General features: G+C 36.4%; 2 protein-coding genes across 2 annotated transcripts; one reads left to right on the forward strand and one right to left on the reverse strand.

Annotated features, from left to right (window-relative positions):
• Positions 1-4,049: 4,049 nt before the first annotated feature.
• On the forward strand, positions 4,050-5,815 carry LOC118479241 (transcription factor bHLH118-like). The gene is made up of 3 exons (XM_022150952.2): positions 4,050-4,637; positions 5,021-5,377; positions 5,528-5,815. The coding sequence occupies exons 1-3, from the start codon at positions 4,287-4,289 to the stop codon at positions 5,600-5,602; spliced, it is 783 nt and encodes a 260-aa protein (XP_022006644.1). The 5' UTR covers positions 4,050-4,286; the 3' UTR covers positions 5,603-5,815.
• A 4,516-nt stretch (positions 5,816-10,331) lies between these two features.
• LOC110907879 lies at positions 10,332-10,778 on the reverse strand. The gene has a single exon (XM_022152798.1). The coding sequence runs from the start codon at positions 10,776-10,778 to the stop codon at positions 10,332-10,334; it is 447 nt and encodes a 148-aa protein (XP_022008490.1).
• Positions 10,779-17,524: the final 6,746 nt, after the last annotated feature.

Consider the following 17,524-nt stretch of genomic DNA (forward strand, 5'->3'; position numbering starts at 1 on the left):
CAGAAGGCTCAACATATCATATTTAACATAATAAATCAGTAGAAAAAGGTTTGAGGTCAAAAGGTTTTGTAAAACTCATTTTATGGCCGAAAGGGCAAAATCGGCATAAGCCGAATTAAGCTTAAAACCTCTAGTTATGCTCATCCTAAAAATAAATAAAAATCTTTAAAATTCCCAAAATATTATTATATAACAGTGGGTATAAAGTTTTGATATAAAATTCGGGTTTAAATAGGTTATGCGTTAATTACGCTAATTATTTATTAAGAAAGCTTCTAATTACGCTAATGAGCATAACTCTTAATCTAGACCTCAAACTGATGTCAAATTTTGGGGACAAGTTTATATTTCAGTAACTAAGTTGTCTACCCTTTTACATTTTCAAAAATCATGATTTTTGGACATTTGGGCATAACGGTCAACATATGGGCATTTAACGGAAATATGCATACGAACAAGATATCTAATGAACCACGTTGTATAATCACAGGAGGATATACTAACATGTTATTAGGTCCAAAAGAAGCTCTAAGGCAATCTTAATCTTAACTAAAACGGGTCAGAACTGAAAGTCAAAGTGAAAGTCAAACTATGCGACTTTCGGTTCCGAACCGGGTCTAAGCAGAAAATTGTCGAGTTGAACATGTTGGAACATGTTCTTATACTTATTACCAAGTTATATTAATGTTCAAACAGGTTACATACAACCTACATTGCTAATTATGCGTTAATTTGAAATTAAGCATTCTGTTGACTTTTTATGATTAGCTTTGACTCGACAATTGACATGCTTAGAGTGGAAATCTGAAAACACCCTTTTAAGGGTTTGTTACCCACTTAATTACCTTCCTAAAGGTGTCTTTAATTCGTGATTTGACAGAGCACATTATGCTTAATCACGAAGTCAAACCTTAATTATGACGGTTTGACTTTTACTTAATTAGCTAAGCTAGAAAGAGTTAAAGAGGGTTAATGACACTTACAAGAGTCCTAAGAAAGATTAGAGAGCCTAAGAAAATGAGTTGGTGACCAGAGGAGCTCCAGAAAGTCTTTAGCCAAAGTTCCAAATGAGCAAGTGTTACAAGATCAAACCCAAGCTCTTTATATAATGAACTATGATGCATAAGATCTTGCCAAGTTAGTCTATGATAGTTAGGAGATGTTCCCAAGTGTCCCTAAAGGCCTAAAAACTGCCTAGCAAGCCCATAGAATCGAAATGTTACGTTTTAAGTCGGTTAAATGCATTGGACAGGCAGCTGTCCAAAACTCACTGCCAGCGACGGTCTTACGGACCGTAAGCTTGAGGCCTTACGGTCCGTAAGGACCTCTTGCGGACCGTAAGCTACAGGGGTTACGGTCCGTAACCGACCTTACTGAAACATGGTTCAGGTGCCTTCCTTACGAACCGTAAGCCTAAGGCTTTGCGGTCCGTAACCAATCCTTGCGGGGCATGCCCAGGTACCCTGCTTACGGACCGTAAGCCTGGGGCCTTGCGGTCCGTAAGCGATGGCCAGAAGAAAAAAGTTTGAAAACTTTTAAGTCTTGACCATGCAACCATCAATGCCCGAAACATGCCTTCACTTTTCAGTTTGTGGGACCATCTTGACCAGCCATTGCATGGCTCATTTGCCCTTACATGTCCCCCATTTAATCTTTACTCAAAAAGGGACTTGTTACATGACGGAGATTTCAAAATTGAGTCTTGGACTCTCAATTACTTGGCCAAGCTATAACAATTCTTATTTACAAGTGTTTTATTTAAATTAGGAGTAGTAACAACCTATAATTTCCGAAGTCCTTGATAAAGATGCAACTTTATTTATTTGAGAGCAACCGGTTATCATATGAGATGATCATCAATTGATTTAAGGATCTTGGGATTTATAAAAATTTCGGGTCGCTCAGAGGTGATTTAATAACGTGTCGCCCTTGGGTCGTTCAGAGGTATTTTAAATAACATGACGCCCCTTTTTATTAGAAATCCTACCACATATCTCTTTATTAAATCCGGTTTCTCTGACACGTCTGTCACACACGACACGCGTCTTTATTCTAATGGACAGGAATTTTCGAGGTGTTACAGCGAGCCGGCTCGAGCTCGATAAGCAAAGCTCGGGCTCGGGCTCGTTTAGTAAACGAGCTTGTTTTTAGGCTCGGGCTCGAGCTCGTTTAAGCTCGGCTCGTTCGAGCTTTTTTTCGAGCCGAGCTCGAGTAGCTCGCGAGTAGCTCGGCTCGTTTGCACCCCTACCCAAAACTTTATTTTTATGTCGCGTTAATGTATGTTTTTTATTGTATAAGGAATTGCCACACCCGCAAGGGTAAATAATATACTATTGAGTGAGTAAAGTTAGTTTTTAAGTTTCTGTGTTTTACTGGTTTTAACTATTTGAGTCCAAAATCAATAAATTTAACGCTCTGAGTCCCTAACCGCTCATTTTATAACGTTTTGAGTCCCTGTGTTAGTGTGTTTTAGTGATTTTAATCACTTGAGTCCAAAATCAAAAGTACAAATGTTAAAAATTGGACTCAAAGCGTTATAAAATGAGCTGCTAGGAACTCAAGCCGTTAAACTTTTTAATTTTGGATTTAAGTGTTTAAAACTATTAAAACACATGGACTCAAAAAATAATTTACTCTATATTATTTACAAAAACATTCTTTTTAACTTCCTCTAACATAAAATATATCTACAATAAATAAAAAATTACAAACATTAATATAAATTCGGTTTAAATGACCACTCATTTCGAGTATTAATTACAAATATTTATACGCGGATACTTATTACCAATTCTGAATTGTTCGATAATTACAGTTTTATTTATTTATTTTTTTAATTTTGATTTTTCTGTTCGATAATTACAGTTTTTTTTTTTTTTTTTGATTTATTGCATAATGCATACATAGATTTCTTGTTTTATTTATTCATATGTTCCCATTTACATGGAAGGGATAAGAATAATGACTGTAGGCCCCTCACAATGACAACTAGTTTCCATGATTATATGTTTACATCGATCAGATTAAATTTATATATTTAAATTGTTTAGAAATAAATCGTTAACTTTTCTCAAGCACCCTGTAATTAAAGGGAAAAAAATATAATTTAAATTATTATATGTTTTGTAAACATCATCAGAGTCACCTATAAATGCAAAACATTGATCTTTATTTGTTTATAGTTTTCTATCGAGTGAGACATTATTTTACAACAAATAACAAGTTAAAGGAAGAAAGAAATTATTTAGCAATATCTTTTTTCAATAACGATAGAAAGTGCGTTGTATGATAAGAAGGTAGATATACACATTTAGTATAATTTAAGACAACCGTACAATTTTGAATACCTCACAAAGGTTTTTCTAGTTTGATTCTTAAATTTACAAAAAAAAAAAGTGGTTAATATTTCTTCATACTTGTGAAGTTATATCAAAACAAAACAGAAGGTAGACACGCAACAAGCTGCGACGTCACCCTTTCTGAATTGCAAACCCTAATCTACCAGAGACAAAACCCCGTCCCCCTGAGGCTGAGCAATTGTTGTGCATGACCCGTTGGACCCTGGTCAGGAATTGGATAACTTTTGGCGCTAGGGAGCTAAATGTGTCAAAGATAAAAGGGACAAAAACATGTTGGTTCTCTGCACAAGCTTTAGCGTGCTTATCAACTTTCTTAGATTCTGCCTTTCTTGCTGCTTGTCCAGCTACAAACCCGTTTCTTCTTAAACCAACCAGAGAGGAAACCCCTCTGAAGTCCACACAAGTATGTTTCTCCCTAATAATTCCCTGTAAATTAATCGTGTATTCACCATCAACCAATATGATATGATGTTTCAAGTGTTTCTTTTCTCTTGACTGGGAATTTGGGATGTTGGGTCCACAGTTCAGTGTGAATACGTACTGATGGCGTTTCATATATATTGAAAGTCACAACATACTAACCAAATAAATAACCATTATATAATACGGACATATAATTAAAAGAGAAATAAAACATATATGGAAATGATTTTAAAACTATTAACAAAAATAAAATACTACTTTTAAGTTAATAATGCATAAGAAAGATTTCAAGAAATCTTGTTATATATCTAATAATGCATAGGAAAGATTTCAAGAAATCTTGTTATCCGAATGTCGTCCCTACTGATGAAGATCTCGTAGACATACGTATCTCTATAATCACTATTTAAAATGTATTTTAATATTTATACTAGTATCACCCCAATATAGTGGTTGATCAAATCCTGGTGGGCATAACCTAATTGATCAGCATCATAGATTACTATGTTCTCTTTCCAGCACAGTGATGACCTACTATTTCACCAGATTCCTTCTTTAATTTCCTTCCAACAACCGGCAAGAACTCAACAAGATCTTGTAGTGAAGCTTCATGATCATGTTCCCATGGAGGCCACTACAAATATTCCACTCACCAAAGCCAGGAAACTGCAAGGAGGTCAGTCACCTTCGTCTAAACCTAATTCAGCAACTACTGATCAAGGGGTAGAAGATAGTAATAAAGATGAGCATACACAAAAAAAATTGGCTCATAGAGAGATCGAAAGACAACGAAGGCGCGATATGGCTGATCTTTATGCTTCACTTAGGGGTCTACTTCCCCTTGATTTCGTTAAGGTGAGCGAGCTACTTTGGTCACTTCGATCAAGTTGTTTAGGTTTACTTTCTCACTTGATAACTAACTAGCTAGGTGTGCTTGATTAATAAAAATAAACAAACGTATCAAGTAAAATTCCACTCATAGATTAGGGTTTGGGGAGGGTGAGATGTGAGCTGAGTGCAAATTACCTTACCCATGAGATATCAGAGAGCTTCTAGCCTAGTGGTATCAGTGTATCATGGTGTCCCTCTCCTTGAGGTTGAGAGTTCAAGTCCCGTAGTGGACAATGGTGTATAGAAGTAGGATTATAGAGCGTGTGTCTTGTTCGGAAAAAAGAAAGCTAGATGTGTTTGTTAATCCGATGCCTACTTATTGATTGATTGATTGATTAATTCTTTAGGGAAAGCGGTCTACATCGGATCAAATGCATCAGGCAGTGAGTTACATCAAACACATGCAAGAAAAAATCAAAGTCTTGGGTGACAAGAGAGACCGGCTCAAGAAATTTGTGGAGGCGGGTGTTCCTGGTGAAGCCACAAATACTGAGAAAGAAAAGCAAATGAATTTACTTCCTAATACCGTCTCAATTAGCTCTTGTATTAATGGGGGAGTTCATATGTTTGTCAATAGTTGTTTAGTAGAACATGGTTTCCCTCTTTCAAGCGTTCTAAAAGCGATCTCCGACGAAGGTTATAATGTTATAAGCTGCAGTTGTACTAAAGCAAACCAACGGTTGATTCACTCTATCCAAACTGAGGTAATTTATTATGTAACATAGCTTCAATTGTTTCCAAGTTTACTTGTGTTGGAATGTTGGATGCTATCTTTTTGTATTGTTAGGTGAACAAACATCAAATCTAGCTAGTTAAGGTTAATTTTAATGTTGGAGGTTATTAATATTTTTCAGGTGAATGATGAACCAGTGTCAACTGATCTCTCCATATTGCAACAAAGATTATCTGAGGTGGCCAATAACTACTGAAGTCAAGATAACTGTGGAACCAGTTAAGGTAAATTTTAATGATTGCATGAGCTTATTATGGAGATGTGTACCCATTTGTGTTTTATGTTCTAGCAAAGATCTTTATAGTGAGCTTTTGTGAAGCTCTTTTGGTGACAATATTAGTGTACGTAAGATACATGGTATTATTATTGTGTGTGTTTAATCCTTTAATTTTCATGTCATAATTAATCCTAGGTGGAGTATATGTCTTTTGTTTCTGCTAATTAATAAAATGTGTATTCTTTAGCAGTGCAAACGAGCCGAGCCGAGCTGAGCCGAGCCCGAGCTCGACCAGGCTCGAGCTCGATACGAGCTTTGTTTTCAAAACTCGAGCTCGGCTCCTTGGTATTTTCTCAAGCTCGAGCTCGGCTCGGGCTCGGATCGTTTGTTATCTATTAATTAATATATTACATAAAAATAATATAAATAATAGACTTTTTAGGCTCGCGAGCTCGATAAGTGAAGCTCGCGCTCTGGCTCGTTTACTAAGTAAGCTTATTTTTAGGTTCGAGGTCGGCTTGTAAACAAGTTTAAATAAGCTCGGCTCGACTTGGCTCGTTTACACTAAGGCTCGATGAGCCTAAGGAGCTTCACATGTGAGGTTCGAGCTCGGGCTCGATAAACAGACGAGCTTTATTTTAGGCTCAAGCTCGGCGCAGGCTCGATAAGGCTCGGCTCGTTTCGAGCTTTTTCTCGAGCCGATCTCAAGTAGCTCGCGAGCTGTTCGGCTCGTTTGCACCCCTAGTATTCTTGTTTCTATTGATCTATATAACTAGATAAAAGGTTGATAAAGAAAATGAAAACTACTATGAATGCATCAATTCATTCGAGTTGTAATCAATGCATTGCAAAACTTAAGCAATAGGCCATGCAAGATTCTCAGTCACTTTGCCATAATTTTTTTTTCCAAATGCCTGTGAACATTAAAGAGATTAGATAATGATATATGAGTAACATTTTCATTTTTTATTGGAGATTTGATCGTTCATCCTCAATCGTGTATGCTGGTACATGATTAAGGAAATAAATGTACGTAGTAAAATCTCACTTATAGCAGAGCTATTGATATATTACGAAGAGGGTGGCATGAGTATGAGATAGAGAGACTAATCCCAATGATCCGATGGTATATGGTTACCATGCATTAATATTTAATATTGTTGGTGGTGAAATTCTTTTTCTTGCAAGATTCACACCTGATATTCGTGCATGGCTATCAAATATGTTTGATTGTTCATGAACTTCATTTGAAATATAAATTCGGCCATTCGGGTCGGGTCCAAATTAATTAAGGTGTCCAATTTAGGTTGGAGCACTGGTCTCTTCTAATTGATCCTGTTCAATACAGTTAATTTCTGATGAAGTAAACCAATAGCTTGCCATAGTCATTATTTCAACACTGCTTAACTATTTCCTTACGTTCAACATGAGCTTTCACTTTCTAGGATTTTCCTACACAAGGCAAAAAGCTGCTAGACCATCATAATATGGTTCTTCTTGTTTGTGTGATTTGTCTTGTTTATTTGGCATTGATAGATAGTATATGCATGCATGGGGGGGGGGGGGGGTAGTGGCGGACCAAGTAATTTTTCCATGAGGTGCGGAATATTTTAAAAAATTTTAGGCGTCTAGATATATAAATAAAAAATTTAGTTCGGGTCGGGTTGGTTCGGGTCGGGTGATGTCAAACGTTGTTACAAACATATTTAAAATGTCGCCCTATGGGTTTTCATTTTTTGAAATTTATCCAAAACATCATCTAAAGGTACTTTTTTAAGCAAGTCTTTCTCTATATAACATATACAACTATCACTTAAATTCTCATCGTCAATCTGATTACGCAAGTCGGTCTTCACATTCTTCATTGCCGAAAAACATCTTTCAACGGTTGCGGTTGCGACGGATAATACGAGAACAAGCTTCAATAAACGATATACCAATGTAAAATTTACGTGAATATTTGTTGAAACTATTAACCTTACAAGACTCGACAAACCATCCAAGTTGACAAATCGTGTATCTTTTTTCACAAAACCGATGTTATACCGGTTCAAAACAAATGTGTCTCTATGATCACCAAATTCGGACCTAAACAAATAACAACATAAGCAAAACACATGGTCCGATTTTATATTATACTCTAACCATCCCTTGTATTCTTTTCGGTCATACCATTCTTTCTTGAATTTTCTCAACTCTTTACCTTGAAACGTTGATTGTGGGAATTTAATACCCGTTGGTTGACATGGTCCTCTTAGTAGGTATGCCCTTCTAAGATCATCTCGTTGATTCATGTTGTATGATGCAATCGCCTTGCGATCATGAGAATCCGAGGGAAGATTATTCACATCAACAAAATCGAAAGATGATTCAATTTCAACCGCTTTCCTCTTGTTGAGAAAGCGCGCCATAACTTCCTTACTCACTGTGCCAATCACATACAAAATAAACAATGATCTTCGAGTGTTCAACCATCAATATTCCTTAATTTTCAAGATTATTCACATCAACAAGTTTTGAATTTCAACTTTTCAAACCCTATACTAGAATTATATAATCAATAAGAGACTAAGAGACAACAAACTCATCCTATAAAGACTAGAACAACTCAAAAATATCTCAAAAACATAAAAGTGTAAACCTTTTTAACCCATCCTATTATCTCTTGAGTCTTGAACAAAAATCACATAAACATCAAAATAACAAAAAACAAAACATGTACCTGTCTAATATTTGCGATTGGAAGCTGTTGGTGGCTGCAATTTTGCAGTCGTCGAATGGGGTTGGGTGCCGAAGTAGCTGGCAGTGAGGCAGAGGGAGGGCGGGAGTCGCATAGTGCTGGCAGTCGATTCAAGTTTGTTGTCATGTGGACTTATTTTGTTTGATTAAAGTAGTATTTGGGTTGGGCTTGAATTGATGTTAACTTATTGGGCTTGATGTTGGTTACAAAAATGAATACAAGTTTAATTAAAGGGATTACCGTGTTAACTTGTTTACATAATTGGGTCGGGTTTCAATCCGTGTTCACAATTTTTTTATATAAATTCCTAACTTTTTTTTCTAAAGGGTGCGGTCGGGATTTTTCGCGAAAAATAGTACTAATTTTTTTTTTTCAAGAAGTGCGGCCGTCCACCCACATCATAAGATGGGTCTGCCCCTGTGATCGATCCATCAAGTAGTGTGTGTATTAGGATATTTATATATGTATACTTTTTTTTGGGTTTTTTTGTTCAGTACTCGTTAAAACTCTTTGAGTAAAATGAACTTTTACATGAACAAGTATCAATAATAAAGTTTCATAGACTCGGTCTCATATTAATGTTAATTCTTTGCACACGCACTTATTATATATACATACATATATGTATGTGTGTATATACAAAGAGAAAGGGTTGATTTCACAAGAATGTTTTACTGCGCGAGAGGAGAGATAACAATTCTAAACCATTGAACTTTTTATTTTAGTTTATATATATATATTTTTTTTTATTTTTTACTTTTTATATTGGTTTGTGACACAACTTTTTACCCGTTTGCGTTTTGTTTTGATGTAATTTCTCTTTTGGATTGAGACCAAATGTACATAAAATAAATTGATAATACCTTTTTAAACTTTTGCCTACATATAAATTGCACATGTGTATGTTATGTAAATAAACGGAATTTGTTATTCCTTATTTCATTAATATTTGAATAAACATTGTATTTCAAATGTTTATTAATTTCTAAGATTGAAAAGTGAATTATTCCCCTAATTTTCTAGTTTATTTGTCTTTAAAATTGAATCTCCACCTATATTTGTTTACATAATACAAAATTAAAATAAAAACAACACAATAAAAACAAAGCATATAAAAATTAAAATAAAAACAAAGCATATAAAACTAAAGGTAAAATCACCAAAGTTGAGATTTTTACAGTTTGATAAAATAACTTGATTTTTTTCTTTTACAAAAAATATCATTTGACTCTTTTTATTTTTAGTTGAGAAATTGTTTTAGCCAACTAAAAGCTTTCACATGACATAGTCTGCTTGCTTTGGCGCAACAAAATTAACTTTAACATGGTGTTATAATTTTTCCGTTTGGTGTAGGAAAAATGGTTCTACTACGCCAATTGAAAATATGTTACGTCAAAATTGAGATCTCCTATGTTGAGGAACATTTGTCAAATAATAAAACTATAAAACTATATATTTCCATTATAAAATATAAAAATCTAAAACAAAATCTTCTTTGATAAAAGGTAAGTGAGGGTCACACATACCACAATAATCAGTTCATCCACATGGACTGTTCCATGAGATAACACTCTTTTTCATGTCACTAGGAAGTGGGCTCAAGATATACCATCCTCATATGATGGGTGCTCTTTATGGCCTGTGGGAAATAAGTGTAACATGCAACTTTTATCGCTTCCTTGGTACGTGTGCATGTTTAGTTGTCTCGGTTCTCTTGACCTAATTATGTCATGTAACTTTGATATCCTCATTTCGTTCCCATTCATCCGGTATCAACTTAACGTCACAACATGATCTCCTTCATCACTCAATCTATGTTATACTAGATTACCACTCATCTCAATCTATGTTGCCTTTTTTTTTTGTTTTTCTTTTTTTTTTAAAGCAAACTTCATTAAAAACTAAAAAGCACAAGCTATCACCAAGATGGGAATAGCAAGGCGAAAATCAACAATCCAAGAACTTACATTACATCAAAAGAACGCCATCTCTCCCATCTACAATTTCATCTTTAAATATATGTTTATACCACAAGAAAGCAAACGACTTAACATCCGCAACAATGTCCGCCACAGTCGAGTTCGTTCTAGAAAACAACTTCTCGTTTCTGGCCCTCCATAACCTCCAGCTGGCGATAATGAAGATACCCTGCAGCAGGCTTTTCTTATGACCGTCAGCTGCACAGAACTCGTGTAGAACAGCAACATCCTTCACACTAAAATCGTAGATCTCTGGGATCCGACACCAAACAGAAATGCTATGCCAAACGCCTGCAGAAACGCTACAACCTGTTATAATATGATCAATTGATTCTTCCCCTTCTTCGCACCAGGCGCAAACATCATTCTCCACATGAATATTTCTTTTAATCAACGTTGTCTTCGTCGGGAGCCGATTCAAGAAAGCGCGCCACATAAAATATTACACTTATTAGGAACCCACTTGCTCCATTTAAAACCGAATTGATCCGCATTGTTAATCTATCCACGCATCCATTTCTTTGTCCCAGAAACCAAAAATAACATGTTTCTACTATCATTCCATTCCCATTTATCGTCTCAATCTATGTTGTACTCGATCATCCCTCATCTCGCATTTAAAAAAAGGTTTTAATATATAAATTCTTTTGGTTTTGTTAAACATTTAATTATTAAATTAAATTTAAAGTATATAGTAATTAATTAAAGAAATTTTATTAATAAAAAAATAAAATACATATTATTAAAAATTACACGTACATTATTAAAAATAAAAAAACACTAATTAATTAAAAATAAATACCTTTCTGGTCTCTATTTAAAGGAGCTCTACTTATTTTTGGTTGTGACGTATTTTCTTCTTCCTCTAAAATAATTTGTGTCGTCTTTATTGCCGCGTTGATAAAAAAAATCGTGAATTTCATACCTTCATTATATTTCCATTTTATGTATTTCTAAGTAAAAGTTTTAGCCTAAGTTTGGTTTTGCCTTTTAATCCAAATTAAACGAATTAAACCAAAAACCATCAGTCTACCTCAATAAACCAAACCGATTAACCAAAAACCGATTGTTAATAAAAAATAATCGTTGACTTCGGTTTCTACTGAGGATAATAACTGAACCAGCCAACAATGCACAATCTGGTAATGTCTGTGTTTCCCGCCGCATCATGCGGTACCCTTCTTGTAGATAATAAGTTATGAGGTTTTCTTTATCTATATACAAATCATAGTTAATATAGTGTAATGATTTGAATAAGACGAGACATGAATGTATTTTAGTCATCTATCATGATAAAGGATGAAAACGACTAATATATTTCAATCTGAACTACTATTGGATGGTGAATTCATAAAGGGTAGGTGATGTTATTTTCTACAGGTATAAAAAAATTGTTAAGAAAGTACAACTTTATATATACATGATAATGAAGTTTCAGAAAAGAATATCAACATGATAATGAAGTTTCAGAAAATAATATCAACGTGTGAAAGAAGAAATCTGTTTTTTAATTTACATGATTTGTATTAGAAAAAGCTACGTGTAAGGGTGTGATTGGTCTTAAAAAAGTTTAAGTGCATGTAAAAGAATGAGAATAAAAGTAGTTTTGTTTAGTGGTTATGCATGGAACACATAAAATATAGGTTCATCAAAACCTTTTAATAACCTATAGGTGTCTGAAATGAAGGTTCGAAGATGCGAACTAGATCGCGAACCAATGATGAGACCTCACACACACATAGATGGATAGATAGTACTTAGGCCATCCGTAGTCATAAAGCCCCTTGTGGGGCGTTATGCGACACGTGTCGTGCCACGTCACACGGGGGGCTTTATGGGACGTTATATCACTAGAGCCCGTAGTCATAAAGCCCCTACCCATCATTACCTATTTAATAATTTTCAATTTTATTAATTAATATAAAAAAGCTTGCTTGTTTCTGATTAGTCAAAGGTTTGTAAACCATCCCCATACCGCCGTGATTATTATCGCGCCTTTAAAAAATTTTTGGACATGGCGCCCTTCGTGGCGGTGTGCAGCGGCGCCATACGGCGCTATGGGGCTGCATACCGCCCCACTACGTATGCTCTTATCTTTATTAAAAATTAATAAACAACTTCAATTTTGCAATTTAGACCCTTTGTTTTTTTACTTTTAACCCAAAGTTTTTCATCTTTTGCAATTTAATCCTAACTTTTTTTTTATTTTCAATTTTGGTCCACCATACTTTTCATCTTTCCCAAATTTTTCGTTTCGTTCTAAATTTTGTGAGTTAATTCACCGCAACGTGCGTGCGGGGTTCAACATTTTTTCGTATATTTTTTTAAAGTTTAACTGACCCGTCGCGTCACATTTATTTTTCTGCATTTGACAAGGTCGTCCAACACGAGGGTCCTGGATGGACTTAATTACTTTTTTTTTGTGTTTTACGTTTCGGTTTAATTTCTCAGCAACGAGCGTGCGTGATTCAAAGATTTTACGTCTGCTTTTCGTTCGGCGTTATTTTTTTTCCCGTTTTTATTTATTTTGTTTTCACGAACTTTTCCGGTGTTGGTGGTCGCTGACAGTGGTATAGCATTGCTACTACTTAACACAGTTTTATGATAACCACTGCAATGCAGGGTCTAAATACTAGTATATAGGGTGAGAGTTGGCTACAAAATCCATTTTTCCTACAAAGTGTAAAAAGTCATAAAACACCATAATGTCAACCATAAAATACACTCAAAACTCACAAATAACATAGTGAATATTACTAAAACACCATATTTGTGGGTTTTGTGTTGTGTTTTAGATGATAAGACTTTGATTATCGAAACTAACAATAGTGTGTTTTACGTTGATTATCATGTTGTGTTTTATATTCACAGTTTTACGATGGTGTGTTTGAAGTTTTTAAGGACTGTTAGGGTTTGGATATTGTGTTTTAGTGATCATTACTATGTTATTTGTGGGTTTTGAGTGTGTTTTATGGCTGAAATTGTAGTGTTTTATGACTTTGTACACTTTGTAGGAAAAATAGACTTTGTAGCCGAACCTCACCCATATATCCCCTAGTATATAATATAACATTTTGGAGATCTATTCTTAAATTAATTAATTTATACAAACAATTTACAATAACACTTGAATTTCATCAATCATCTTGAATACTAAGATTTATAAATTGGCATTCAAAACACAATCATTTCTCTGGTTCATATTGAAAGAAAACTCAATGAGACAATGATATGTATACATGCTGGTGAAGGAGGAAGAAACATCTTTCTTTAACACAAAACTTCTGTAATTTGTGAACTTTATTTTCTATAAATTTAGAAATCTTGTTTCTTACTAAATATCTTAATTAATTGCAACAAGTAAGTAAATATTTTTTAATATAACTTTACTTTTTCTTAATATATTTTTACAATTAAAAAGAAACATTAAATATTAATTGAGGAATATTGTTTCTTACTAATTATCTTAATTAACTTGCAACAGGTAAGTAAATATTATTTAATTTAACTTTTTTATCTTAATATATTTACACAATTAAAAAGAAACTTTAAATTCAATAAATTTTTTTTGAACGGCGAAAAACTTCTATATATATATATAGAACCCAGCCAGAGGCTGAAACGAAACAACAAACGAACAAAAGAAAAAGAAGACATCAAACAAAATTACACCAGATTACTAATGTCAAAATCGATCCAGTTGGCCCAAGTTAACGAAGAGGCCTTCCTCCTGTGGCACATCCACAGGTACGAATCTTCCTTAATGCCATCGACTATACTCTTGACCGGCACAAAGATCTTATCGAACGTTTTCTTATTAAGGGCTAACCAAATCCGCCAGGTGGTAGCCAAAGTAACCATGTGAGCGGTCTTTTTCCATTTACTCGAACCGGGACAGGCTACAATAGCGTCGAAAATCTCGGCCAGGGATGTCGCTGTTAACGGGAAGGGAATTCTCATCCACACAAACACATTCCACCAGACACTTTTAGCAAACAGGCAGGTAGCGAAGATATGATCAACATCCTCCACCCCGTAACCACATCTTTCGCATAAAAGATTCTGAATGTTGATACCTCTCTCAGCAAGCCCGATCTTCGAAGCCACTCTATTTAACTGTCACACCCCCGAAATCCCACCTGCGGAGTACTACCGCTTGGAGGCGTGACTGACCAGGATCCAGCCACCAATCATACTGAACAAGCATATAAATAGTTATAAAAGTTTAACCATTCACGATTGGTGTTCCAAAACAAATAAGTTTAAGTTGCAAGCGGAAGCATAAGTTTAAAGTTATAACATAAGTTCCAAAAGTTTCGAGTTTAACATAGTCTTGTAGCAATCCCTATCCCACAACGATCTTCCTCCATGCAAGCTCCCACTGAGTACCTATGGTCCTGCAAAGCATGTAGTAACGAGTCAACAACTAGTTGAGTGAGTTCACGGGTGGGCGTTCGTTTTAGTTGTTTCGAAAACAGTTTACTTTACCAGGCATCCTGCCGTGGGGGTTACCCCATAGTTTAAAAAGACGTGACCAGTTCATTCCCAGTTACTCCGGCACTCCGGCCGTGGGGGCTACCCCATGTAGTTATCAGGCATTTCGGCCGTGGGGGCTACCCCATGTACATCATCTGGCTCTCCAGCCGTGGGGGCTACCCCATGTGTATACTAGACTCGTTACCGTATCGATTGCTGACTGTAGTCATGTTTATGTGCCCTGAAAACATCAATGTCTATCATCATTGACGTGCCCCAGATCCATTAGTTCACGCTCGTCCTCTGCGGCACGGTGTGAGGCTTGTCAGACCTAAATAGCGCTATCTAACTAATGACCCGCTCGCCATTGGCCCGGCGATTAGTCGATACAAAAGGAGGGACTTCGTGATAGAGTTTTAGTCTAGTACGTTTATCCGTCCATCCGGACGAGGAATCACATTCCTGAACCACTGACGTCCTACCCAAGGTGGACGAGGAACCACGTTCCTTAACCCCGTTCCCAACCCAGGGAATCCCATGCTTTGTAAGGGTGTGAACTCACCTTGGTTTGCTCGGCAGTTAATCACAGAAAGTCAATCAAGTCGCAAGTAGTCAATAACGTCCTAACATGGATATCACGTATAATCAGGTTCGAACCAAGTAGTGCACAAATGTTCAACACGTATGGCAGACACGTTTAACAGTTCACAGTTCACAGGTAACAGTCAATCACAAGTTCAAAGTCCAAACAGTTGGGCTCGTGATAACAGGCCCAAATAACTCATCAGCAGTAGCACAGAAGTTCCATAAATTCGGCCCACTAACTTAGGCCCAAGGTCTGGTCTCGAGTCGCAACCGGACTCGCAAGCATGGTCTCGAGTCATGCTGTGTGTTGATCATGGATGGTTGCGAGTCGCAACTGGTGTCGCAACCATGGTTTCGGTTCATCATGCTGAGGTCTCGAGTCGCAACGGGACTCGTAACCTGTGGTTTCGGCTTATCCTGTTATGGTTGCGAGTCGCAACCGCGTGGTCTCGAGTCATCACGCTGTGGTTGCGAGTCGTAACCGGGTGATTGCGAGTCGGTAACAGTCGTTTTCAAGTTCACGTGTTGATGCAGATGGTCAGATTAATGGTACAGTATAATCAGGCCCAAATCCGGAAATAACCAATAGAATTCCACTAACATATTTCCTAATCAGGTTATTAGTCAAAGATGGATCAAAATCACAAGGGTTTTCAATCTTCAACTATCATTCAAAGTGTTCTTCATACATTCAAAGCATATATTCAAGTTCTTCATAACATAAACAACACTTATTCACCCAAAATCATGAACAACCATCAAGATACAATTTACTAGCATGCATCCTACTTGACAACCATATTTATTAGCCGATTTTTCTTAGTATAAACACCCAAACTTTTCGGATCAAACCCAAATGCAACCAATATCATCATTCACCTTTTTGTCATACCATGAACCCATTTTTTAACATCAAATATGTATAGTTCCACTCATAACAAGAAACATTCATGAACCGATTTCTTTTTCAAAACTTTATGTAAAACTTAACAACTTAACATATTGTCACATAATCTCATCATACATTTATTCAAGCACAAACACATCATGAACATATTTGACACTTAAGCATTCAACAATATCCAACAAGAAATACTAACCGGTTGGTGAGGTGTGTGTGTGCCGATCCAAAGTTCCAAACCCGAGAGTCCTTGTGCTAACCGATTAGATCCGAGAGTCTTGGAGGTGTGTTTGTGTTCTTAAGGCTTAGAGAGAGAAGTAGGAGAGTGTGTGTGTTGTATTGTTCAACAAATGGCAAGAACTAACTAAGGGTAGTTTATATATAGGCTAGTTCCAAGTGTGCACCCTTAGTGGGTTTCGAGTGGGGTTTACGGCCCAAAGGCCCAACCGGCCAAAGGTTCTCGGCCCAAGGCCCAAAACCGATTACTAGTCACTCGAGACCTCATGGTCTCGAGTCGGGTTCCTTGTTGTTTCGTGTCGGGTTCTCGGTTCACATATAACACGTACACATATATATACAATACATACGTAACAAAGCACTTATCACATAAAAAGGTTCACGTTATCATTTTAACTAGTCACATAACGTACAAGCAAGTTACAACGAAAGGTTCTAAATTTCGAGTTGTCACATCATCCCCAAGTTGAAAGAAATTTCGTCCCGAAATTTGATGGCACTCACTGAGGAAGCTAGTTAAGTTGCATGGTTTTCCCGGTTTTCCTGGGGTGTCACATCCACCCCCCGTTGATCTGGAATTTCGTCCCGAAATTCCGTAGCTTCAGCCTCAGTAGCGTTTGTACTGTTCTCAAACAGTTGGGGATACTTTTGTTTCATCCGATCTTCGCGCTCCCAGGTAAACTCTGGGCCGCGACGTGAGTTCCAACGAACTCGAACAAGAGGTATTCTAGAGCTCTTGAGGACCTTAACATCCCGGTCCGTGATTTCGACAGGTTCTTCGACGAATTTCAACTGTTCGTCGATCGTGAGTTCCTTCAGAGGAACTACGTGCGTCTCATCTGACAGACACTTCTTCAGATTTGACACATGGAAAACGTTGTGAACTGCACCGAGTTCTGCTGGTAATTTCAGTCTGTAGGCCACCTTGCCTATTTTCTCAAGGATCTCAAAAGGTCCAACGTACCGTGGGTTGAGTTTGCCGC

This window comes from Helianthus annuus, chromosome 14, assembly GCF_002127325.2.
Source record: "Helianthus annuus cultivar XRQ/B chromosome 14, HanXRQr2.0-SUNRISE, whole genome shotgun sequence".
NCBI lineage: Eukaryota > Viridiplantae > Streptophyta > Magnoliopsida > Asterales > Asteraceae > Helianthus > Helianthus annuus.

Excerpts from the sequence above, each read along its gene's own strand:
- LOC110907879 (XM_022152798.1), bottom strand. The coding sequence starts at position 10,778 with ATGTGGCGCGCTTTCTTGAATCGGCTCCCGACGAAGACAACGTTGATT.
- LOC118479241 (XM_022150952.2), top strand. The coding sequence starts at position 4,287 with ATGTTCTCTTTCCAGCACAGTGATGACCTACTATTTCACCAGATTCCT. Across the intron at positions 4,638-5,020 it reads TTCCCCTTGATTTCGTTAAG|GGAAAGCGGTCTACATCGGA; the intron begins GTGAGCGAGCTA and ends TTAATTCTTTAG. Across the intron at positions 5,378-5,527 it reads TTCACTCTATCCAAACTGAG|GTGAATGATGAACCAGTGTC; the intron begins GTAATTTATTAT and ends AATATTTTTCAG.